A 25853-nucleotide genomic window follows, 5' to 3' on the forward strand; every position below is an offset into this window, starting at 1 on the left:
TGTAGGAATCCAATGTAACATCCACTGAGTTGTTGAATGTCTACCATTAAATATATATTACTGTATCTATGTTTACAGTCAAATATGTATTTTGAACTCATGACATTGAAAGCAAGTCATTTCATTATAAACTATTGTCAAAAATGTATAGACAATAAAAGCAAAAGCACACATTCATTAAGATCTTCTTTTAATCATTGGGCAAAGTACAATGTTTGTATTTGTAATGCTCTTTGCATGCGTACATGACTGTAGCTTTACAGTTTGAAAACCAAAACACTCACACAGGAAAGCAGAACGTACCACAGTAGATTTGTGTTCAGTCTGAGTCTAGGGCTGGGCAATAACTCAATATGATAATTCCTTGTCTTTCTATTTAATCAAATCATCATTAAAACATACATCAAGATATCATGATACACGATTATATTGTCTAAATCGCTAATAACAAGCACATAGCAACTAAAATAAATTTCTGAAGATTTTATGATTTTGCACTAAAGTTCTGAATTAAATGGGGAAATAGTCAGTACTCTTTGTCAGGTATTTCATTTGACACAGGAGTAAACAAGAATAGGCATTACCATGTGGTTATTGCATTTAGACTTTTTAAAATTAAATTACCAGAAAACATCCTACATACTGTATCGTTATGGGGATATCAAATGACCACTATTGGAATACAAAACTTCAGCCATATAGCCCCAGCCCTACTCTGCACTTTACATTTGAGATTTCTTCAACATTGGTTATTGTAACCAGGTCAAGGACCACTATGGGTTTAGATCCAATATCAGAAGCAGAAAACATGGGCTTTAGTTTCATTCTCTTGATTTAGGAAAATCTGCTTTAGTTTTCCATCAGAAAACTCTATGAGGGAAACTCAATTAATAAACTCATAGTTAGCATTCTGTAAGTTTTCTAAATGAGTCTCCTACGTAGAGTTTTAAAAACAAAATTAATACAAAAGTTCATGTCTTTCAGTTTCTGATATTGTTTATAAAGAGGGTTAAAATCATTAAAGCTATCATTAAAATCACTGAACTAAAGTTGTGGGTGGGTCAAAATTAAATATGGGTTTACTGTATAATTTCAACATTTGTCACACACACGTAGTGCAAGGAGGCATAATTACACATTGTGAAACTTCCTCGTTGGTTTTACGTGTCAATGCTGCGTCATGACTAGAAGAGGTCATGTAGTGCAATGTTACAACACCTTTAAGGTGGAGGCAGAATTTGCAGCGAGGGTAGCCTGTGTGTTGTTGCTCTTTAAGGGTACATTCACATTGAATCACAAGGCAGAAAACTGCTGTATGTGCCCCCACATGTTGTTGCATTTCTGAATCCACCTTAATTTAACGGCTACCATAGACGTGGTCCAGTGTGGATTTACTATATAAACTGCAATGCCTCTTAAAACAGAGGCAAACACATACAATGACCAAATAAAATGACAGAAGAAACATAGAAGCATTTTGAAAACATTCAAACAGCAAATCTAATATTAGGAATGACTGCACCATTACGTTCGAACATTTCTTACTGTAAGTCACTGGATTTTAGACCCCTACAAAATGGAAAAGGTGGATTATGAGGAAACCCACATTCTGACCTGAATACTGTGAAAGTGATGTGACCTCATACCTGATACAAACATTAACAGTTAACTCAAAATTGGTGATAAGAGCTGTATGAACGCCTGTTACTGTGTTATAAAGAAGACAGGACATGAAATTTGAATCTCGTAAAATGCTGCTGAGAAATCTTGTATATGATTGATTAAAGGCTTTACCTACATACTGTAGCACTCAAACAGTTACTCATTAAACTATGCTCAAGACACATCATAATAAGAGTTATGATCCTGTGTGATTAGACAATTAAATATTTTAAAAACCAAATTAGAAGCAAAAATCTATTAAAATACGTAATTATTTAATTTGAAATAATTTCTTTTGATATCATCCTTTGAGAAAATGAGTGGCACTACTGCTGCGTGTTCACAACATTGACGAAAGACTGGTTAATTTTGAAGTGAGAGATTACACGGGAGATGAACTTGATGAACATTTGTGGAACAAGCCATCTGACATCTGAAAATGCAGCACAGACAAAAGACAGCATGAAGGCTCATCCAAACTTTAGTAACATTAAAATGCACTTCTCATCCCTCACTCTAACTCTCTTGAATCTGGGCTCTGTTTTAGAGGTGTTACATCAAAATGAAGGTCAAATAGAGCAAGTGTTCGCTTGTGGAACATGAGCATGTTTCAGCTTGGATCCTCCATGGCAGTAGGGAGCAGCAGCAGTCTGGAAGCCTCAGTTCACCCAGATGGGCCATAGAGGCTAACCTACATGGGAGTTTTGGACAAAGCCAGCACCCATTTTACACTTTACTGCTCCAAAGGGATGTTGGGAACAAAATGTAGGAGACTGACCACAGCAGATAGTACACACATGCAGGGGGGAATGATGAGCAGAACACCATGACAATTCCTGAAAATAACACAAAAAAAATAAGTGTAGTGAGATGTTAAGAGTAAAAACACTGACAAATTGACAAACTCAACAGCATGTATTGGCATAAAAACTACCTACATGGTGCTACCACATGCAGATGCTCAATGTTGTACCTGATATCTGATTTGATGCAGCATTTCTAATATGAATTATACTCAGTCATACGCAAGCATTACTCTTGTCAAAGAGAGATGTGAATCATACTGGATTAATTGTTTAATGGCTTTACCTCCAGCGTAGACGCCTTTCTTCCAGGCCTGGGACTCCAGTACTCTGTCGTGGGGGTAGAAGTTCTGGCTGATCATAAAGAGGATCATGGCCACTGCAATGACCCGGAGCAGGGCCAGATTCCCCCCTGACAGTATAGAGGCACTGGCCAGGATGGCTGAGGAGTAGATGCAGGGCAGTCCGCGATACATGAATGGGATCCCTAGAGACCAAACAAGAACACATCTTTAGTAGGTCCTTTAAATAATAAAACAGCATAAAGTAATTATACATTTTGGAACTTACCACTTGTAAAGAAACACAGACGGACAAACACCGACAGGACGTAACACACACATAGGATGTTGTCCAGCAGGTCAGTTGTCCTTAGGAGCAATGAAGTGGCAATCCCAAAGGTTGTGAAGTCAGCAAAATCATCAAGCTTCGCACCTGGACATGAAAAAACAAAATTAAGAATGAGACTGCGGGGCTGTAAACTTCACAAGGAGATATGAAGTGTTGGACTGAATTGTAATCTGAATAGTTGGCTTTAGAAGAGCTACTAGTGAGCGCCAACTGTTCTATTATTACACTTCTTTAAAGCCGATAGTAATTTAGTCATGAGGTTACATTCTATCAAAGTGTTGATATGCTATCATCTCTCCCGTATGGTCACTGGCAATGTTACCGACAGCGGGTTGTGCATGTGCGAAAATCTCCAAGTGGAAATATCAGTCTGCCCAAAGGGCAGCCATTCTGTAAACAACATTCTCCACTGCCTCATCTCTTTATCCAGCAGGAGCACACAGCATGTTTTCAGCAGATGAGGATGAGGTGATTTCAAGCCGCGGCTCAAATGACAGAGGTGGAATTCCACGGTTCAGGGTCAACAATTTTAGCAATTTCAGATATGCAGAGAAGCCAAAGCAACGGGATAACATAGACAATTGGAGCGTGATCCTGTGGAATTAGGCTGCTTAATCAGAAAGTGATTGTTCATTTGACAAAATATGTGGGAGGACACAACAACATCCACCTGCAAAGTCATGCAGAAAAACCCTGTCGGGACACAAAGCCTCCTGAAATGTGCAGCCAACGATGTATTGTGATGCACCTGGGAGTTATTTTGTGCTTTGGAGGAAATATGACCTTTCACACTGGAAGCTTTTAAAACAGCTATTTGTGCCTCTCCGTTGAATATTTACATTGCTGTGATCTTTTCAAAACAAGCCACATATTGTGTTCTGTGTATTTGCATTGGATGACAATATGAACGCTATGCCATTCACAATCAATAAAAACCTGAAAATTGTATAATTTGTGGAGTCCTAAGAAATATGGGAAAAGCTAAAAAGATCCTATTTGACAAAGCTCAAATTCCATTCTATTAAATATGTATGATTCTTCTATTGGATACTTTGTAAGACTATCCAGAGTATTCAGTGGCAGTGTTTTCTTCTGCTGGTTCTTGTTGTTCATGACTTTGAGCAGCCTGATTGTAAAGTCCAGACAAAGGACTGTGCAGCGAGCCCTGCCAACACCTGAGTCAAGGTTTATCTTTGGTAACAGCTCCTGACAACAACACTCCACTTACCCAGTGCAGAGCAGGCACCGAGTCGCCTGGCAACTGCTCCATCTGCCAAATCCAGAAGGTAGCCAATCAGAACCAGCCAACATGCAGCATGATGGTGCCTGAAGAAAAACAAATTAAAACTTTTAATAAAAATTAAGGATTAAGGATTTTTCTTGGGGTGTCAAGGTTACTGAACAATGAAAAAATAAAAGCCATAGAGTTTGGTCATACTGCATTTGAGCCCAACTAATGTTTCAGATAGTAAAATCCAATAATGTAAACTCACCCATTTAGACTGCTGAGAATGGAGGCAATGCCCATGACCATGTTAGCAACGGACAGAGCATTGGCTGCATTTTTACGTGCAAACTCTTTGATCTGGAGTCCCGTGGCTCCATCACTCAGAAAGAGCTTGTTGGTACACTGGAAGAGACCTTAGACCACACAACAACAGCAGTTAGTAATTGTCTGTGTTATGTCAATAACCCCTGCCCTGCTAAGGATAAAAGCTAAATCTCCACTATCATTGGGTGACCATACCAGCTGACCTTTTGATGAAGGTGTCTAAATTGGGGATAGTTAAATAATTATATCCCAGTTTGAGTCAAACTTCAGTTGAAATGAAAGGAAAAATGTGTAAAGATTCTGAAAGTATCCTTAAAGCTTTACCAGTTATAGATGAATTTATATATTATGTATTCATTTATACAATATTTTGTACACTAGTGGGAACACATATGGCAGGATATTGTAGCATACATGTGTGTGTGTGTGTGTGTGTGTTTTATAAAACAAAATATTAATTCAAAAGTGATTTCCCTGTCTAATGTAAAAGAAGCATCACTTACCAAGACGTATGTTTATTGGACGAAGACCGACCTTACGATACATTCATCCACTTTCAGATCACTAAAATGCATTTGTTACTGTACATTCGTTCATTCGCAGCCTATAGCATGCAACATTACAGTGTCTCATTATCTACTCATTACATTATCAGTTATATCTATGCAATAAACATCATTAGAACATTTGAACTAAAAGCAGCATGCAGTAAACTTCAAAATGTCATATTAAAAGATAATATTTGAAAAGGAAAAACATCAAAAGGATACATGTCTGAACAGGATGCATGTGGAGTGTTAGCACTCAATAGTAATCATATTAGGGGTCAAATACGCACAAATACTGGTGTGGGAAATGAACATTTAGGGGACTACCACATACACCAATGGCTAGAGTGAGATTGAGTTGGACCTACTCTATAGACACGTACCAGACGTGAGATCTATTAGCCTGATCACAAGTGGTGATCTGAGATAAGGACTTAGCAGCAGCAAGCACATACCTCAGTATTGAAAGCTATTAATACCACTGTAGCTAACACTCTAATGGGGATTGTGGTATAAAGATAGATCTACAACCTCTCCTTGTTTTTAATAACACACAGTATATTCTAAAATACCAAACTGCATTGGGGTATAAAGCCAATTTGAACAGTTTAATGAAGTGTGTTTGAAGTGCAGTTAGTAAAATGAATGACTGCGGATACTGGCTCGCCCCATCCAAAAGCGTCTTCCTCCCCCCACAAAGCTGTGATGTTTTTAAATGAAGAACAACAAAGAAACCAGTGTTTCCTGTATGCCTCCTCTCTTGTGAGTTTATGGCTTTCTCTCAAGTCATAGTACTGTCCAAGACAGAATGCACAGATAAATGACCTGCAAAATTTTAAGATTTTTAAATGTTGCAGTAGCAACCCTTCAAGTGTTTTTCACCCTGAACTTCCTGTGATTCCAAAGCCAGGCGAGTTCAAGACACTCTTCATCTGAAAGAAAACAGCGTATGAGACACAGCAAAAGCCAACAATAACTTACACTTTTACTTGACAGCATGCTTTCTACTTCTCATTTTGGGATTTTAAAACAATTCACAACCTGGCATTTGGATTGTTATCTGAAAACTGTTCATGGGTAAACAAACACATCAGTTAATGCAGTTTGCTAATGGAATAGTCAGGTTCATTAACTTTAGTCACAGTAAATACAATTAGGGAGGCACACATGCATCTCCATGTGCAAAGCCAGTGAGGTTGCAGATCTCACTGCCAAGTGTTGCTCTAACCACTTAAGACACTGTCTTGGTCACAAATAAAAAGGGGATAAAGGCCGAGACAGTCAATTTCAAGCAAGTCTCCGATTCTGGATTGCTGCCTACTGACTGCAAAGCATGATGGGAAGGCCCTTGTTATGTAATTCTTTGCTATGTTGCAGTAACTGGTAACAACTTCAAAGACTAAATGAAAACAAGGAAAACAATTCAGAACAGGGATAATCGGGCTTGAACCAACTGAACAATAAAGACTTTTTACATTTTCACAGAGTTAACTGTGTTTTGGGATAATGACAAAGTCAAGGAGAAAAGGCAATACAATTGTAATTAATTTTAAAAACTATACACCAGTCATTCAACATGTATTCCTGTACATTCTATTGGATGTGGCTTGTGATTCTGTAATATTATTTCACAGTATATACTTAAACGAGTGAATATCAACAATAAAACATTATATCACAATAAACTGTCCTCAAACTGTGTGGACTATGTACAGTGTACATGAATGTATTTGTACTGTAATGATTTGAACTCAAGTGATAGTGTTAATGTCTATACCCCGACATAATTTATAATAATTGCATATCATAACTTCCTCATATATACTTCATGTTATATGTATTCTGTGTTGTTGTTTTATGTGTTTTTTACAAAAATGTCATTCGGTCCAAGCATCTTTAAAATTTCTTCAGCACATTTGTGGTTGTTTTCCTGCCTAATTTGATCCAAGCAGACCTACATGTAGGCTTGACCTCTGGCACCCCTGTAAATAATAATCCAACAAGTGAGGGGAAATGTAGAAAGAAGTACCTACCAGAGGAGGGAGACAGCAGGATCATGATTGTCTCTGGCTCACAGCTGTAAAATAAATAATTAAAAGGTGCTTATTTATATTAGCATTGTGACATTAAAGTATACATTGTTTAAGTTTGATAAGATACATTTACACTATGTATATATGTGAACATAACGAATGAAAACAAGGTACACAATCATGCCACAATAAGTCCATAGTACGATTTTGGGTTATCATTGCCTATGCATTTGTCTATACGGTTACCAGTTGTAAATCTGTATTCTTTTCTCAATTGCATCTCATTAAGTTTATTAGCTGGACATAAAGCTGCACTCCTGCCTTTGTTGAAAGTATAATTGTGAAATCTCAAATTAATTGTCTAGATGCCAGAAAATTCACCCATGGGTGTTCTTGTGAGCTTCCCAAATTTGATTCTGCTTCTGAAACTTTACTCGGCGACAGCCCTCTGCACAAAAGCATCACCTGCTAGAATATAAAAATAGAATCATGTAAAGTAACAGGTAACCTCACTTCTCCCGTTAAATCCATGTGTCATCACACACCCTTTTTTCGCTCTTGAAACTCCTCAGACCAATCCGGATCTTGGGAATTGTTGGTTCGCACCAAATTACAAGAGGTAATAACAGGAGCGTTGGCAGATCATTTCAAGTGCGTGCTGCTAATGCAGCACGCACTTGAAATGATCTGCCAACGCAGGTTGTTGTAAAGTGAACCTGCTTTGGTTAATTTGCCGACATGTTTTTCTATTTTTTTTTTTTTTTTAAATGTCTACATTATATTATTGCTTCTTATAGTGTATATCCTTGTAGCCCGTATCGATGTGATTTCAGGGCTTTTGTTCAGTCAATTTTCCCTCAAAGTTGGTTGATGGTGAAGATATTTAGAGGCGTCAAACGCCCCAGTATGAAGAGGCTGGAGAGCGCTCGCAACTGCGTCACAATGAAACGGTCCACTCATGCGATGCAGGCCTATATATTATTCTACAAATATCTATATTGACTATTGACGATGGACATACAGGTACCAAATACACATGCGTACTGTATCATCTTACCTGAAAGGACCTCCAAAGATTACAAAATATAGATAAATCCAATGACGGAGACTGTACGTGCGCACGAGCTTGTTGGTTCTTTCTTCCCTTTATCACTCGGTTGATCTCTGTGTCCCTTCACTGACTTCCCGTATTTTGAGTTACTACACTGACTACTGCATGCATAACATAGGCCGTTTACCTTTCAACTTCGAAGTCGGGTTTTCAGCGTGTCCTTTTAAAGACCAAGAATAAATCCGCTGGAATATTCCACCGGAAATGACGTTGCTATTGCGTCTCGTTTCTTTTATCACATTAAGTTTGCGGTCAGATAACAAACCTTCTCATTTTAAAGCTAAACTCTACATTAAAATTAGTTTTTGAACACATTTGAGGAGAGAAATATAGCCCATCCAGTCCGTGGAGGTTTATAAAGGGTTGTAGTTTAATCGGGAAAAAAATAATTAAATATATATATTTTAAGAATACGTCTTTCATTTTTTATGTAATAAAAAACTACAATATATCGTCAAAGGAATAAAGTAAAACTAATAAAACTAATATTTCTCTAATTTATTTAGCCTACAATATTCTCAATATTGCATTTTTTATGTTTTGAAGAAGGTGGTATTTCAGCTACATTTTTGCATATTCATGAATACCCAACTAAATACACTGCACTTCTGCAACAAAAAGCTCTGCTAAAAAATAATAATAATTCGGTTTTCAGAAATGAGTGGAAATTGTTCTTGTCCTGCTGTTACGGTTCTTACTGCTTCAGATGAGGAAGTATGAACAATCAAACCAATGCACACGTGGTACAAGTCAAACAGTCAAGTCTCAAGCAAAGTCCAAGTTGTTGTTGCCTCAAAAAAACGTCTTAACTTAACAGTTCTGGGGATCAGAACTGTTTTAAATTTTTTTTTAAAAAGGTCCATTGGAGTGAACGGAGATGATGTGACTCTCATAACATACCGGGTGGTGTGAGAAAACTATGTTTAATGGCGCTCCTAGCGATTGCGGTTATGTATTACAATGAGTTTACAGGTTGGAGGGTCAAGACATATATAATTCTATATGGATTATGTGATATCAAATGAATGACACTGTATGGATTATGCAAATGTATCAAATAGAATTATGGGATGTACTGGGTGATTGTAGAAGGAATCCAGAAAACATCAAGCCCCCACCAAATAAATTTATGTATGCAAGTAATTCAAGGACACAACCTGAAGAATGGAGCAGGATGAGAGGACATGCTCAGGAATGTGTAGAGGGTTGCTTGGCCTGAGGACTGTTATTCAAGCGGGTGGGGGTTGAGTTGACCAACACCTAACATGTGTGTGCCGGCTAAAACCTTCTGCACATACAACAACAATAAACCCTGGTTCATTGCAAGACTCAGGCAGCTTCGTTGAGCTAAAGAGGAGGCCTACAGAGGTCGGGACAGGATTCTGTAAAACCGGTCCAGAAACGTACTGACGAGGGAGATCAAGGTAGCTAAGAAGAGCTACACTGAAAAGTTGGAAGGAGTTTTCTCCAGTTTGGAGAGGCCTGGAAGTACTCACAAACTACAGGAGACTGGTGTGGTCAGAACAACCTGTAGCTGAACAAGCTCAAAACTGGAGAGGACAGTGGACTTTAGAAAGAATCAGGAAACAGGCTGGAAAGATCACTGCAGATCTTTCACACACTGGACACAAGCTGTTCAAACTCCTCCCCTCTGGTAGGCGCTACAGAGCACTGTCTGCCAAAACCACCAGACACAACCTTTATTTATTTATGTATATATATATATATATATATATATATATATATATATATATATATATATATATATATATATTGTACATACTGTACATACTTGTTAAATGTGTTCTACTCTATTGTCTTTAAAAAAATATTTCTCTTGTTTATTTGTATTATATGTACGTCGAGAGCAACACGTAACCAGATTCAAATTCCATGTATGTGTATACACATAATTGCCAATAAAGCTGAGTCTGATTCTGAAGAGAACAAGGTCTTGTCCAATCGATGGACTGGAAGAGGATGAAGGGGGGCCTGATTTTAAGCTTACAATGCTGAGACAGTCTGAAAAATCCCCAGATCTTGTGCCAACTGCCGGACTGGTAACCAATCTACGCCAGTCTGCCCGGAAGCAGGAGCTGTATCTCTGTCCCATGGGATATACAGTATTTTGTGTGATTCAGTTTGTAATTGCCTTTGCTGTACTTTTTATATAAATAATTGTATTGTAACTGGAAGTGCAACTCTATTCGGTTCAATTTTTGTTGACGGGCCTCATGGCAGAGGGAGCTCTCCTTTTTTTTTTTTTTTAAATAGATACTTTATAGATGATAATTAACAATATGACATGAGGGAGCTCTTCTGAGGAATGCCGAAAAACAACAGTCCGTTCAGTCAGGTTGAGAGGGTATTTATTTTATACTTTTTACACATTGTTCAATACTCACCCAGAATATACTCTACCAAACAGTCAATCAAAGCATTACAGGGTTGTGAGACCACAAAGACTTGTATATGTGTATACTGAGTATAATGTACCACAATTGGTACCACTGACTTACTGTATGGTAAGATATTGCAATGTTCTTTTGCTGAGGTAACGAATGTTACAAAATGAATGCATAAAGTCACAGGTGAGACTGTAGTTACAGTAATTAAGAATATTAGTAAACCATAACTGAAGAAAAACATTTTATACTAACATGCTAACCTTTGGCGAGTTATAACTGGTTGGTCAAATGTAAATCTAAGAATGGTATCCATAATTAAAGTGCTTCCAGTGAAATTTACTGATTCACATGAGTACAGATTAATGGACAATTAAAAAGAAATACAAAATACCTGGTACTTGATGAGTGGGTTTAGCCTTTAAAAGAAAATGAATGTGTCTCATGTGTGTTTGCTCTCCTTCAAATCCTGAGGAGACACTATGGTTATTTAGAATAAGACTAAATTGTCTTACTAAATGAAGAGTAGCGACACACTATAGAGCAACACATATTTAATATGATATTTGATCACGTTATATTGGTTTTTCAGTCATTACACATTTTGCGCTGATAGGCTACACTGAGCAGAAAGCCAGCGGGCATGTAAGGCGGACCTTGTAATCTTGACAGCGTTTTCCACCAGGCTGCTCAGCATTCACACAGGCAAAGCCAAGACTAGCATCATATCTGCAAAACATACAGTGAGTAAGCTATTGCAAAACCAATTTTATTTAAAAAAAAAGAGTACATTAAAAGGTGTATAGTAGTTCAACATTCTGTGAAACACCACTTCCATGTCTGTACGGTAAATTCAAAGCTACCTCCAGCAGCAGGCTAGCTTAGCTGAGCATAAAGACTGGTTCCAAAATCTGCCAAGCACCTCTAAAGCTTACTAATTAGCATTGTATATATTGTCCATTTCATCTGCACAAAAAAACCAAACAAAGTAAAAACAATGCGGTATGGTTTACAGGGGGTTATGTGTCTGACCTAATCATGGCCACTTGCTGTAATAATGTTGGGGTTGCAGGCAACCAGACACATATTTTCTTTTTAGCATAAACCTTTTTTAAGGGATGTTGCAAATTGGCTACGTGATTACACTAAATAAGGTGAGCAGAAGAAGTTAAGAGGTACTTAAAAATATTTTCCCTGATGCAGACATCGTAATGCAGCTCGATTTACTGAACCTTCCAAAGAAGATGAATCTGCATGCATTTAAAATATCACCATAATCAATTGCTAATAGTGTGAATGTAGGTTTTAAATGTTTTTCCTCGCAGCAAAAGTGAAACAGTATTTGTTTCTTTGATGTAAACTGTATATCAAATTGTTTCTTTATGTATGATATTTAAAATTAATGTATGTTGTTTAAAAGAAAAAAGAACAGGTAGTTATAAATTAAGACTCAAAATAGTCAAACAAAGCCAGGCTAACTGTTCCCCTCGCTTCCAGTCTTTATGCTAAGCTAAGCTAACTGCCTGCCGACAGTAGCTTCATATTTACCATACAGACGTAAGAGTGGCATTAATATTCCCACCTAACTGTCTACAAGCAAGCGAAATAGTGTTTTTCCCAAAAAAGGTAAACTATTCCTTTAACACTGGAACTCATAACAATGCAGCGGTGTATCCATACATCATTGCTCAAACCCAGACATCAGGCTCAAATCCATACACCATTGCTTTTGGCAGATGTATCATCATCTATACGTCACAATTTACCCCAATATCATTTTCATGTGCCACTGCAGACTCACTATGATGCAAGTTTTTGTTTATCCATCAACACTTATGTAGTATCAACTCACATCTGAAAGACGTCTCCGGTCTTATGCGCAGGGACATTGGACACTGTCATGGCTTCAATGGCCACAGGCTTGGAGCAGACCTCACTGGGATACAACATCTGCAGCTGGAGGAGGGTTTCATAGTCCCCTCGCGATGCGGGATTGTCCATGTTGAACCAGCGTGTCCTGCAGCCTGCCAACCAGTGAAAAACATTTAACACTTAAAGGCATATTCTGAGATGTTTATTTGGGTTTACAGGTTGTTATATTTGTTTTTCCATCAATACACACAACAATAAGGCTCACAGTATATTAAGGCCTTGCTGTAATCTACAGTTTTCACATGTTTACTCAAAACTCAACAGTTTTACAGGATGAAGTCATAAATCAACATGAAAACTTACCCTGACAGAAATCTGAGGGACAGGTCAGTATCACCTGATAATCCTTACATTGTTTACCGCTCTGTTTTCCATTGATGCATGCAAATCCAAACGTAACATCGTAGCTGAAATATGAATACAAGCAAGATAAAATATTCATTATAAAAGCCACAAACCTGTATGATTGATTACAAATGTGCTTACGAGAGGAAGGTGTCTCCGGTGTGTTCAGCAGATATTCCACTTGTTGACTTGGCCTCAATGCTGATTGGGTTCCTACAGACTTGACCGGGGAAAGTTTTCAGTAGCTGAAATATGGACTCCACATCGCCCTCGTCTGACGGGGCATCACTGTTCAGCCACTGTGTTCGACACTGCGCTGACACTGAGTGGAAATAACACATTACAACTTGACTAAAGCCAAAGCAAGAGTGGGTTTTGTTTGACATTGTGAATGTTATAAAGAATATTTTGAGACATTTTCTCACCACGGATTTATATTAATTTCTCACCACGGATTTATATTAATTTCGTCAATTTTTTGGATTATTTCGACAGTGACGATGTTACACAGGAAACACATAGAGAAGTCAATGCACTGGGCAAGACATGGGATGCACTATGATCAGGTTGTCTATTACAGGGTTCTCACATTCACATGGAGATCTTTAGAGTTTTAAATCAATCGGACCTGCATGTTTTTGTGAAAATAGAACGATAATAATTGACTTGGCAATAAGACAACTAATTACTGTGTCTTCAGCCTAAAGCAAAAGAAGATAGGTACCTTGACAGAACTCATTCAGACATGTAAATCTGACTTTGTAATCTTCACAACTCTTGCTCCTCTGATCTGCATTTACGCAAGCAAACCCATAGGTGGCATCATAACTGCAAAAAAAACAGAAAGGAGGGTGGTGAGTGTGGGGCATCTCTCCTCAGGTAATTCAATAGTTTTTGTTTAATCTTACTATAAAAAAGTATTGGAGGTGGAGGAGACAGGTTCCCCAGAGATGGTCTGGACCTCGATGGCTATTGGCTGAGGGCAGATGTCTCTCGGGTATATGCTTCGGAGGTCAGTGAGGACCTCGAAGTCTCCGTTTCCTGTTGGGTCATCATGATCAAACCAGCGTGTCCTACACTCTACGAATAACGAATCAAAGAAACACACATTTTAGAGTTTAACCCTGGTGTTCTTCCTTGAAAGTAAAGGACCAGTGCGTTTCATTTTGGGGATCTACTATCAGAAATGGAATATAGCATTCATTACTATGTTTTCCATTTGTTCTAGAATCACCTGCAACTAGAATTGTTGTGTTTTCTTTAGCTTAGAGCGAACCCTTCAAAAACTAGAAGGCGGGTCCGCTTCACGGAGTCCACCCTGTTGCACCGCCATGTTTCTACAGTAGCCCGAACAGACACACCAAACATTATAAACCACGTACCTGAGCAGAACTGTCCCGTGCAGGTGAACATGACCTTGTAATCGTAGCACGGTCTCACTTTCTGGTCTGAGTTAAGGCATACAAGGCCCTCTGATGCACTGTAACTGCAAAACAAAACCATCCAATCATAATGTAACACTTATGTTAAAAAAAATCTGAAAAAGTCTGATTCTAGTCCTGTTTTTAATAATAAGTGGAGCCTCATCTCAGCAAGTGTGTATTGATCCTCTACGTCACCTACTCTAGAGTAAGCACTCGTATGGTATATTTCCACTTGCATTCATTTGACCATATATCTTCTCATGGTGGATTTACAATGTTATTTAATAGTATTTCATAATAACTACTCACATGGAGCACTAGGAACATACAAGTGGTAATATCTGCGAGACAAATACGGTTTTCCATTTACATTCAAAATACCGTAAAATGAAGTTTTGACTTAAGTTCTTGACTTCAGACTTTGTTCAACATTATGACTCGTATGCTTGATGTGAAAACAGTACTGTAAAAGGTGAAGTCTTTACGTGTGGAAGGTGTTCCCGGTGTGCTGCGACTTGACTCCAGAAACTGTGTGAGCCTCCATGTCCACTGGATTGGAGCAGATCTTCGTCCAGTGCTTCCCTCTCAAGTCATTCAGAAGCTCAGAGTCTCCGTTGCTGGAAACATTGCGCTCATCGAACCAGGCTGTCTTACAGGCTGTGGAGGAGGAAAGTTATCGTGATCGACAATCTGCTGCGCAATAGTGCTTCATTTCTTGATGGATTCAGACAAAAAAAATAACAGAGAGCTTACTTTCCAATGCAGTGGCAAAGAATTGAAGGTCTGGAGGAAGAAGACGTTTTTGATCAGTTATACGTTTGGTTTCTGATCATTTATTGTGTATGAAATACTACATTTATTGTACTACCTGATGCTAGAAGACACCAAACTGCAACGCTCTAAAATAACAAGGGGAAGAAGAAATCACGATTATGCACCATGAGGAAATACACAGCTTCAGTTGAAAATGCACAACATCAAAATACCTGTAAGACCAGCATGATTTTCTATCCGGTAATCTTAAAGAGGGATAATGCAACAAATCCACATGAAATTAAGTTCTTCGTTAAAGTGGAAATGAAATGTCCTTCACAAGCATGTTCTCGTGTTCAGAGTATAGTCTGTTCTGAGAAGGTGCAGGCATGTGTACCACGAGTGTATCATCTGTACAGTATTTATGTACCCCCTTCTCCGCCCATAAGGAGTGCCACTCCTCAATAATCAGTGATATGTATACAGCAGTAAGCATCGCGCCGCTCAGGAAGTTCACGTTTCCTCCAGTTTGTCTGATGGGATTTGCAAAAACTTGAGCTGAAAAGCAGAAAAACAAGCACCACTATGTTCATTATGATAAGAGTTTCCCTTTATCATTGTTTAGATACTGACTTTTGACAAAGTTATTATAAAGAGTATCCATATGTATTCACTTCAACAGATAATTAAGTAATATTTAAGGTGAGGTATATTATGAACAATAAACACACACACACATATTTCAATACCGTATAAGCAAATTGACACAGTATGATAACAGTCAAATTTAGTAACCAAGGTATCCCGTGATCCCGCCCTCGTGTCACTCATTTGAGAAGGACAGAGGGTCACCTGCATCGTAAGGATGAGAGCTCACCAGTTGAATTTGACTATTGAGTTACTGTAGATAACAATTGAGTTGTCAGCCAGTCACTGAAAAAAAAGTGTAAGTAACCAGGATTAGTGTGGAATAACTGCTATCGGCATGATACTGTTACACAAAAACACCCAGAGCCTAGAAAGTGATGGATTCATGACATGAAAAGAAAACAAGGCTTTACTGTGACAGAAATATGATCGTAGGCTCTCTCACTGAATCTCTTAAAGAAGAAAGCATGATGCAAGTGCTGCGTCAGTATTTTGTTCAAATTGTGGGGTTTCTTTTCGATTATGTTCTAAATGTCTGCAGCATTCTGATGGGATCTTATTTCTATTGTGAATTAATTTTAGCATCTCTGTTGGAACAAGGATACAGTGTCCCGTACACGAGGGACTTTACATACAGTACATGTGATTTGGCTGTTGACTAAAGGAGGTCAGTGAGGTAATCTTGGTTCAGTGCGTCATGTACACGTGACTCCCTCCCGCGGGCGGACTTCTTCTTTCAGACGAGGCCAAGATGGCATGACCGGGTACCAGGCCCTGGCTGGTGCTGCAGTCTCCGCTTTATGCAAAAGCTTTTGGGGAATATCAGGTTGAGATAAAAAATTAATTTAAAAAAAAAAGTCAGTTATAGATTCTATGTCTAGGTTATATTTGAGTTAAGTGATGCCAGTTACAACATAAGAACATACTGATAAATTACCACAACATGGGGAATATTTAGTCTGATGGAGTTTAGGAGTTCTTGAGGCAAATTTGTAGAGTGAATAGAGTACCAAGTTTAATATAAAAATGACTAACAGTGAAGAAGTTATGACTTTTCAAAGCTGACCATTGATTATAGCGCCTCCATCAGGCTGTGGAGTCATATTTGCACACAACTTTCAATAATTGTTGAAACATTAATATGCCTATGATGTAATATATGATGTAAACCTTTGTAATGGCTCAGAAAACCGACAAGCTTGAAGCCAGAAACATGACTCAAAGTAAGGCAGGATAAGATAAAAGTCAATGTTTAAAAAAACCGGCGGGCATATCAGGATAACTTATCAGAGAAGGGGCCAGGTAACAAGTCATCAATCCAAGAATCAGACAAATCAAACAAATGCCGGAAAGCACAGTCTGGTAGAGAATAAGTAAAGATGGGCTGGTATATAGCTGCCAGCTTGATTAGGAAAATGAAAGGCAGGTGAGCAGGTGGAAGGTCAGCTGATTGAAATTGTAGGAAAATGGGTGACTGACTGCAAGGCTGAAGGGAGGCAGGAAAAACAGCAGACACCAGAACGACTATGAAGAGCTGGCTGGAGTTGTGACAACCTTGGAGAGGGATGATTTATCTTTTGCTCGGTTGGCAAATGGTAAATTAAAGAAATTATTTTTAAAACAGATGAGGCCCTGTGTCGAATACAATTTGGGATCGAAAATGGACCCCAGGTCTGACTGAAATAACATTCTCTTACATAACCACCATAACCGTGGGACAAGTTTAGGTTAGAAACCTGATTTGGGTGTAACTTCTACTCAGGAACATTGGATCTTAACTCTTAATAGGCGGTGTAATTTTCCTCTCCTTGGGGATGGTTACCTGTACAATGGATTATTGGGGAACAATGAAGTGATTAGAAACAAAAATGCTGCATTTAAAGAAACCAGTCCGCACAAAGCCAAACAGACATTAAGACCTGCAAAAAAGAAAACTCACAAGATTAAAAGTAGCACATGAATTTTGTTAAGAAACACCAAAAGGCAAGGGGAGCGTCTTTTTTCAGGTCGTCCTGACATTGACAATATTTAATCTGGTACACTTTCATTCAATTATCCTCTTTTTGTGGTATTCAGAAGTGAAACAATATTTAAACAACAAGTGCACCTTCCATATTTTGCAATGGCCTAACACCATTGGACCCATTTCCAACATTTTGACGAGACATTTCAAGGTTTTATATATTCACCTTAGCTTACAAAAAAAAAAAAAAAAAGATTACATGGAAAAACTGTTTCTGAAACCCTGAAGCGATCGTGCTCTTGTGGTGCTTCTTTCTTTGTCGTAAAAAAAAGAACAAATACAGACACAGCAGCGCTGGGAATCACTAAGCAAAGCAACAACAAAAATCAGAGTTAAAGCATCAGTAAGTAAGATTTGGTGCCATTATGAGATCTACTCCATCAAATATGGCCTTGGAGGCAACACATAATGCCAAATTCTTATAAAATCAACCAAACGTGACACTAGTGTATAGTATTAATGTAGCATTTCTTAATCCAAGTAACCACATCGCTCTACAGTAGGGGTCCTTAACCTTTTTGACCTTGGGGGCCCAACGTTTCTAGTACAAAGTGGCCCGGGGCCAATTCAAATATTAACACTGTGTTGGTTTAACTAGGGTGACCAGATTTGAGTTTGTGAAAAAGAGGATCTTAAGCAGCTCTGAATGAAAATCTACACTTTTGGATTTTTCCAAGAATTTGGTCCACCTCTGGTGTGCTTGTAGATCATTGAAATCTTCATCACTGTTACTCCTCTCAATGAATTTCTTGAGATTGGTGACCTGATCAAAGCACAAAGCACTGCATCATCAATTTCCACCCCTTTTTCAGCTAGGTGCATGATACAGCCCTCAACATCATTCCAGTCAGGTATCTCACTCAGATCCATCTACCTTTGACCAAATCCATCCTTTTGCTTTTGTGCCAGCATACCCTTGACTTTAAGAGGCAAGAAGTTATTTGTCTTGCATTCCTGAAGCATGGTGTGGACCTTGTCTAGAATTTTCTTGACTTCCACAACTGAATTGTTCTCCCTCTCCATCTCCTGAATGTGCCTCTGAAATATACACATGAGTGAATGCATTTGCCAGAGGTAAATCTCACTGAACCCATCTTCAAAAAACTTCTTGAGCAGCATGGGTAGTTTTTCCTGAGACAAAAAGAAAGCTTTCAAAGCTGGATACATCTGTAGCAATCTCTCGATTCCTGGGAATAATGAAAGCCATCGTGTCTTGCTGTGAGAGAGGAGAGTTCTGTACTCAACATCAGCAAACTCACAGTACTCCTTCAGACTCTCTGTGCGCACAGTGTAGATGTGGAAGTGTTGATACATTTTAAAGATGATGTTCTCAATGTCAACATCCAGTGTGTCTGCTCCATGGTGAACACAATTGTTCAGTATGTGTGCTGGACAGCCCACGCCAATTAGAGACTTGTTCTGCAAGGACTTTTAAGTTTGCAAAAACATTCCTCCCTTCCTCAGGACGCCGGATTCCCCCAAAGTTTGTATTGCAGTTGTCACCTGTAAATGCAATACATTTCCAAAATATCCCTTTCTTTTCCAGTGTTTCTCTGATGTATTCTGCAATAGTGTCAGACGATTCATTAGGGGTGCTTTTAAATTTCAATTAATTTACTTTGCAGACCACCATTTTTCCAAACAAAATATTGAATGAGCAGAGGGAATATTTTCTCAGCTCCATGATTGCTGCCATCAGTAGACACGCCACAGTACGGGATTTCTTCAAGTGCTTCCAGAGCAACTTCGACAGAGGGGCTATCACGGCTTCTGTCTTGGTGCGAGCACTTGAGATTTTTTGAGCTGTCACCGAATCTGGGAAAACCTTTCTTAGCAAACCAGATGTGCAGTCCATTGATCTGTAGCTGTTGTGATGCTTTATTGTGTGAAAAGCAAGGGTACCCTCTGCAGCCGTAACAGAAGTGTCTGTTTTACTTACAAAAAAGTCTGTCACTTTACTGGATGAGCTCTCTCCTCTTGCTGCAGTCTTGTGTTTTGCAGAGTGCACGTGAGCTTCCAAATCGCTGCCACCTTTATGTGCCACTGATACGTAAGTGCCTGCTCTGCATGTCATGCACTCAGCTTCCGAAGCATCACGGTTGAGGCGAAAAGATGAGTATTTTTTTTCCAGTTCGTCCGTGAACTTACATTTCCGTTTCGGCATGGCTGGCTGCAGATGTCTTGTGCTGTAAACAGTGCAACTAGTGGAGGTGGCAATGTGCTCAGTGTTGCCAGATTGGAAATGGTGAAGTATCATACCAAAAGGCTCAAAATGGTCGTATTTGGAGGATAATTATCGTGCATCGTGCATACAAGGTCCAATTTAAAAGCTCAAGTCAAGCTTATTAACACAAAACAAATAATAATAACAAATAATTAGCCACACGCCTGGCTCCGAGGTATGTTAGCTGGCTTTCAAAGCTCAGATGGAGTTGCCAGGCAGTGACACGACAGACCTTTTCTGGATCTGTAGCTCATTTTCCTTTCTCTTGAAAAATCCCACCGGCTTTCCCACCAGCGTTTGATGTTTGGTCTCCAGATGCCGCTTTAGCTTTGAAGGCTTCAGTGGACAGCGTGAGGCCAAACTGCACACACGTTACCTCCGTTCACAAGGCGGTCAGGCTAGGTAGCGGCTGGCATGGAGTCTTCTTCTTCTTATTATTATTATTATTATTATTATTCATCTTCTTCTTTTTGGGGGTTTTATGGCGGATGGCATCCAACAAAAGGTGCATTACCGCCACCTACTGTACTGGGGTATGGACCAGAGTTCTCTATCCCTCCAAAATTAAATGGTGTCTTCTTCTGCTTCTTGGAGCTTGTTAAACAACTGACTGATGGACTGCCGCCACCAAGTGGTGGGATGCGATATTGTAACTGAGCGTCTCATGAATAACAGTAATATCGCTGGTGTCTTCAGAAGATAGGCCGAGAGGAGCTCGGCCTATCTTCTGAAGACACCTGTGGCTCTGGCACTGCAGTTTCAAGCGTCAGTAAAAATAATGATTTGATGTATGTATGTATGTATGTGGGCATTCTTTTTGATAATTATTACACTATGCAATACTGCTGTACGATAGTGAATATTGTTTTGCTACTACTACTACTACTACTACTACTACATTTCACTTCATAATATATTACACTTATATACCATAATATTTATAATGTACCAGCCTTTCTTTTCTTTTTTTACAATTGTTACCATATCATACTGTTCTACCACCACTATGATTTACTTTGAGGAGACTGAACTGTTAGTCTAAGCACAACACTGGAATAATTTTTCCACAAGGTAACCCTGAACACACACACACCTCTTTTGAGTGTAATCGCGATATAATTGCACAACTAGATTCTAATTAACTGGAGGATAAACATGTTTTAGACATGTAGATCTTAGACCCTTCAATATAAACAGGACCGATTTAAATTGGATTGGAAATGTAACTCAGCAATGGTGCGAATAAGTCGATCTAAGCTTGTTGAGCAACCAGGTTCAACTATATTTTGAAATTTACTTTATTGAAATACTTCCCCTAACGACGTTGTGATTTAAGCAGTTTTCAAACAAAATGGAACAAAAATGCAGTCTTTACTAATTGTTAGGCCGACATTAATAAACATAGATAATCAGCTGAAATAATTAATGACAACTTTTTTCACTTTACCGTGGCATCTGCCAACTGACACTGACAAGTGGTTATGTCCTTCTGTTTCATGGATTGTGGAGGTCTGGACGGTGGTGCATAATTATTCATACATTTCTGTCATATTCATTAAAATGTCCGTCTGGAAATGGGAAAAGGGCTTTTAGGTTTGCTGCTCCTGCGGCTTGGAATCTGCTGCAGACTGATTTGTGTCTACGGAGCCGGTCTCTTTAGGTGGTTTTAAAAAGAGATTGAAAGAGTTGAAGGAAGGTTCATCTGGTTGTAGATGTTTTTCTGATTGAGGTATGTGCACCTGTGTGAACTGGGATGTGATGACTTGAATCTTAGTTTTGGTTTTACTAAAGTTTTTATTGTCTGTCACTGTTTTATGTTGTATGTCTGAAACTTTGTTAAATGTGCTTTTGCTGTCTTGGCCAGGACACTCTTGTAAAGGAGATTTTTTAATCTCAATGAGGCTTTTCCTGGTTAAATAAATCTAAATAAAATGTGTTGTAACTCTGTAACACTGTTCATTCTGTACACGTGACATCTATTGTTTCTGTCCATCCGGGGAGAGGGATCCTCCTCTGTTGCTCTCCTGAAGGTGTCTTCCCTTTTTTCCCCGTGAAAGTTTTTTTTTCTATTATTTGGGAGTTTTTCCTGATCCGATGTGAGGTCCTGGGACAGGGATGTCATGTCGTATGTGTACAAATTGTAAATTTGTAATTTGTGATATTGGGCTATATAAAATAAACTGAATTGAATTGAATTATTCCTATATGTTAGAATGTGTTATGTGGGATAATATCTCCACTTGTCCTCTCCTTATAAGCTATCAGTAGGTGCCACAAGCTACCAGTGCCAACAGTTGTCACAGGAGTGCCACTACAACTCAGAGAAAGTGCCACCACTAGGTGTCAGACTATTGCCACAGTCAGAGAAGTGCCCCCACTAGTCAGAGAAGTGCCACAAGATGTCAGATGATTGCCACTAGTCAGAGAAGTGCCACAAGGTGTCAGATCATTGCCACTAGTCAGAGAAGTGCCACAAGGTGTCAGATGATTGCCACTAGTCAGGGGGGCCCCTTCCCTCCTCTTTTATTCACCTTTATTCAGTAATTGAAAACATTTTATCAAACACATTTTTTTTATTGATGTGACAGCGGTGTCCTTTTTCTAAATATCTTCTTAATTTATTTGGTTTCATTCCATCAGCTGAGCATGTCGTCTTCGTCTCAGACTGCCATCAGATGTCAGACGATTGCCACTCAGACGATTGCCACTAGCTGCCAGAGTGCCATGTTGTGCCAGGCTCTCAATAGGTGGCAGAGTGGCTTTACGGCAGCTTATTATTACAGCTTCGTTGCCAGACCAGGGCTTTCAGTCACTTTGCCAGAAGTGACACATATGGACCAATAAAACTAGCTCCAAGCCATTCACACCTGAGCCTGGTGGCTGTGATAAAGATGCAACACCTGAAGATAGAGGGTTGCTTCCTTGACTGGCTGGCTGCTCTCCTGGTCCACACTGCAGCTAATTTGTTTAAGTTAGTTGTGTTATTCTTGTGTTATAAATAAATGCCTATTTATCGCTTTTAACTCGTCTGGTCTCCCTTCCATGCTGCAGTCTGAGCCGGGTTGTAACACTAGTCGATACTTACTTTCTCCACAGTTTAGACCTGTGTGGCCGGGTGCACACGAACACTGGCCATTGACACAGCTGCCGCCATTCTGGCATTGAAGGTTGCTCTGGCACCACCTCACAACGCTCGCCTGTGGGGTCACACACCAGTTATGGGTTGTTATGGAAATGAACCTTTTCAATCTTTTTCAGAGAAAACAAATGCAATGTGAAACACTTAAATGTCTTCAAGCAATTATTATCACAAATGGCTAGAAGGTTTGACCCAGAAAAATAGTTCAACAGAGTTTTATACACATACAATAAATGTTTGCCCTTTCCCCGCTCACCCCTGCTCCTCCTCGCAGTGTCCTCCTTCCTCCCCCCATGCACCATGGCCTTAGTGCATGTCTGGATGATGTTGTTTGGCTACGGCCCTGAGTTCAAAGTTCAAAGTTAAAATCACCTTTGACAAAATACAGCTCTGTAAATCTTCCACTTTTAGATAATTGTCAGAAAACACAAATGTGATGCAGGAATTCTGGTCAGATTAGATGCATGCTTTGCCTTTTCCAGTGTTTAGAAGACTTTTGAGCGTGAACACAGACCTTCGAATCCGTCCTCACAGAGGCACTGGTACTCATATTCAACACTCGACATGCAGTGACCACCATTCAGGCAGGGCCGGTGGTCACAGGGGCTGTTGTCCACACACTGGCAGATAGATCTGCTTTCTGTGAAGCTGTACGACAGATCCACCTTTTTGGTGTTGATGGAAACCTAAGCATGCAGTTTAAGAAACCAAATACAAAACAATATTAATTACATTTCATTTTTTAAACAGAGAGATCTCACCTCTCCTATACATCCCTCAAACAGTTCGCTGACATTGGCCGGCTTAGGCAGGATGTCCATGTTGGGGGCTCCTCCCAGCTATGTCTTACCTGCACTCTGACATCCTTAGCATGACCCAGAGTGCTGAACTCCACATGACAATGTCACTGAGCAACGAGAAGCGGAGTGGAGGAGAGAGAGCGTCGGGGAGGTGACATTAACTCCTGGAAATAAGAGTAACAGATTCACTCAGCCTGTTTTATGCTCTAAATACGAGGACCACACACACTTTAAAGGTAATTCAGTTGACAGTGTGGCTGCTTTGTTAGCTCTTCATCAGTTTAATAAGAATGGCTTCAGTGCCTTTGAAGTCTTCCTCCTGGGTGAAACGCAGGCTGATGTGGTTGCGGTAGTGTCCGGTGCTCCTGCAGTTCTTGGAGATTCCAGCACAGAAGCAGGAGACACAGCGGCCCTCCACGCTGAAATGACCATCAGGACAGTTTCCTAAAATGACAAAAAACAAGACAATTTATAGTCTTATTGTCGCTAAAATTCAATAAAGTAAAAACTGTAGCGATTTTGATAGTGAACCCACAGTGAAAGTGAGATGTCAGTACCTGAATTTGGATTCAATGTGAGAGTAAGCACGCCATCGGGGATACCAAACACCAGGCCTTTAGCATTGATGGCCTCACAGGTGTACGCCCCCTGATCGGCCTCCTTCACATCGCGAATGGTCAGGGTGCCATGGCCATTCTCGCTGGTCATGGAGATCCTGGGTGCATAGAAACAAATTATCACTTTTACAGTCATAATCTCAGGGGAGAGTGCATGTCAGCTATGGCGTCGGCCATAATGGGAACCCTTCTGTTACTGACTCAGCGCTGTAACAGTCTGCAGAAATATTTAACAGTAATTGCCTAACCACACACGCAGACTACGCGCTGAATGAAGAATCTGACGGCAACTTTTAAAATCGGAGTGCACTAATAAATGTATAAGTCAGCACAGAAACCCCGATCAGCCCAAATCTGTGATAACAGAGGGACTATCAGCTCCCGCAGCAGACCATGCAGCCGCAAGGTACACATGCAGTACGGCAAATGGTAAATGGACCTGTACTTGTATAGTGCTTTTCTAGTCTTCCGACCAGTAAAAGCGCTTTTACACTACTCGTCTTCATTCACCCATTCATTCACTGATGGGAGGGGCTAAGGTTCCACCTGCCCATCAGGAGTAGCTAACATTCATACACACATTCACACACCGTAGGCACAGCTAAGGGAGCAATTTGGGGTGAAGTGATTATAATATAATCATTTATTGCCCAAACAATACAACACATGCTTTTCGGGAAGGTTTCAACATCAACACAACTTTTTTTTTTATCAACATTCAGAACATTTCATTTTTTTTTTTAAATACTCAACAATGATTTTGACAGCATTTTCCATTAACTCTGAAAAATATGTAATGTAGTATTGTATAGAAGACACATTTCTCATCAAACCCACCTGCCACTTAAAGGAATATGTCCCCAGTTGAGTCTCCAGGTGATGATGGGTGTAGGCACTCCATGTGAACGTCACCAGTAGAGAATGGGTCTCACGTCAAGCCATTATTCCGTGCTATAGCCGACCGTGTTACAACTCGCTTGCTAGGCGATTGGAAGCCACTCACCACAGATGGTCTCATCACTCATGTCTCTGCAGTCTGGTCTGTTGTCACACAGGTATTCCGCCAGGATACATGTCCCATCACCACACCTGTGCTCATCTGACATGCAGGGTCTGATGCCGGCGGTTACTGTGAGAGATGCAGAGGCTACAGTACGGCCAATACACTACACCAATGTCACATCACAGTGCCAATAGAACAAAG

General features: G+C 39.6%; 3 protein-coding genes across 9 annotated transcripts; all 3 read right to left on the reverse strand.

The window, feature by feature from the left end:
• Positions 1-173: 173 nt before the first annotated feature.
• Positions 174-8559, reverse strand: LOC117733343 (transmembrane protein 269-like). 4 transcript variants are annotated; one of them, XM_034536914.1, is made up of 7 exons: positions 8286-8559; positions 7229-7272; positions 4589-4736; positions 4324-4421; positions 3036-3179; positions 2752-2952; positions 174-2498 (listed from the first exon to the last, which is right to left on the reverse strand). In XM_034536914.1, exons 2-7 carry the CDS (start codon positions 7251-7253, stop codon positions 2389-2391), a joined length of 726 nt encoding a protein of 241 aa, XP_034392805.1. In that variant the 5' UTR covers positions 7254-7272; positions 8286-8559; the 3' UTR covers positions 174-2388. The 4 variants fall into 4 exon arrangements, with proteins under 4 accessions (XP_034392805.1, XP_034392807.1, XP_034392806.1 ...); XM_034536916.1 differs by having other exon boundaries at positions 4589-6127; positions 8286-8547; XM_034536915.1 differs by having other exon boundaries at positions 8467-8540.
• A 2172-nt stretch (positions 8560-10731) lies between these two features.
• On the reverse strand, positions 10732-20513 carry si:dkey-205h13.2 (mucin-5AC). Of its 4 annotated transcripts, XM_034537840.1 has the most exons (12): positions 19809-19896; positions 15629-15756; positions 15314-15344; positions 15199-15228; positions 14931-15102; positions 14404-14507; positions 13930-14101; positions 13746-13849; positions 13163-13343; positions 12980-13083; positions 12597-12768; positions 10732-11473 (listed from the first exon to the last, which is right to left on the reverse strand). In XM_034537840.1, the coding sequence occupies exons 2-12, from the start codon at positions 15692-15694 to the stop codon at positions 11362-11364; spliced, it is 1248 nt and encodes a 415-aa protein (XP_034393731.1). In that variant the 5' UTR covers positions 15695-15756; positions 19809-19896; the 3' UTR covers positions 10732-11361. The 4 variants fall into 4 exon arrangements, with proteins under 4 accessions (XP_034393731.1, XP_034393733.1, XP_034393730.1 ...); XM_034537842.1 differs by lacking the exons at positions 15629-15756; positions 19809-19896 and adding an exon at positions 20326-20513; XM_034537839.1 differs by lacking the exon at positions 15629-15756 and having other exon boundaries at positions 19809-20513.
• Positions 20514-24232: 3719 nt separating this feature from the next.
• On the reverse strand, positions 24233-25755 carry LOC117733871 (basement membrane-specific heparan sulfate proteoglycan core protein-like). The gene is made up of 4 exons (XM_034537781.1): positions 25653-25755; positions 25487-25544; positions 24590-24747; positions 24233-24476 (listed from the first exon to the last, which is right to left on the reverse strand). The coding sequence occupies exons 1-4, from the start codon at positions 25753-25755 to the stop codon at positions 24298-24300; spliced, it is 498 nt and encodes a 165-aa protein (XP_034393672.1). The 3' UTR covers positions 24233-24297.
• Positions 25756-25853: the final 98 nt, after the last annotated feature.

This window comes from Cyclopterus lumpus, chromosome 7 (assembly GCF_009769545.1).
Source record: "Cyclopterus lumpus isolate fCycLum1 chromosome 7, fCycLum1.pri, whole genome shotgun sequence".
Taxonomy (NCBI): domain Eukaryota; kingdom Metazoa; phylum Chordata; class Actinopteri; order Perciformes; family Cyclopteridae; genus Cyclopterus; species Cyclopterus lumpus.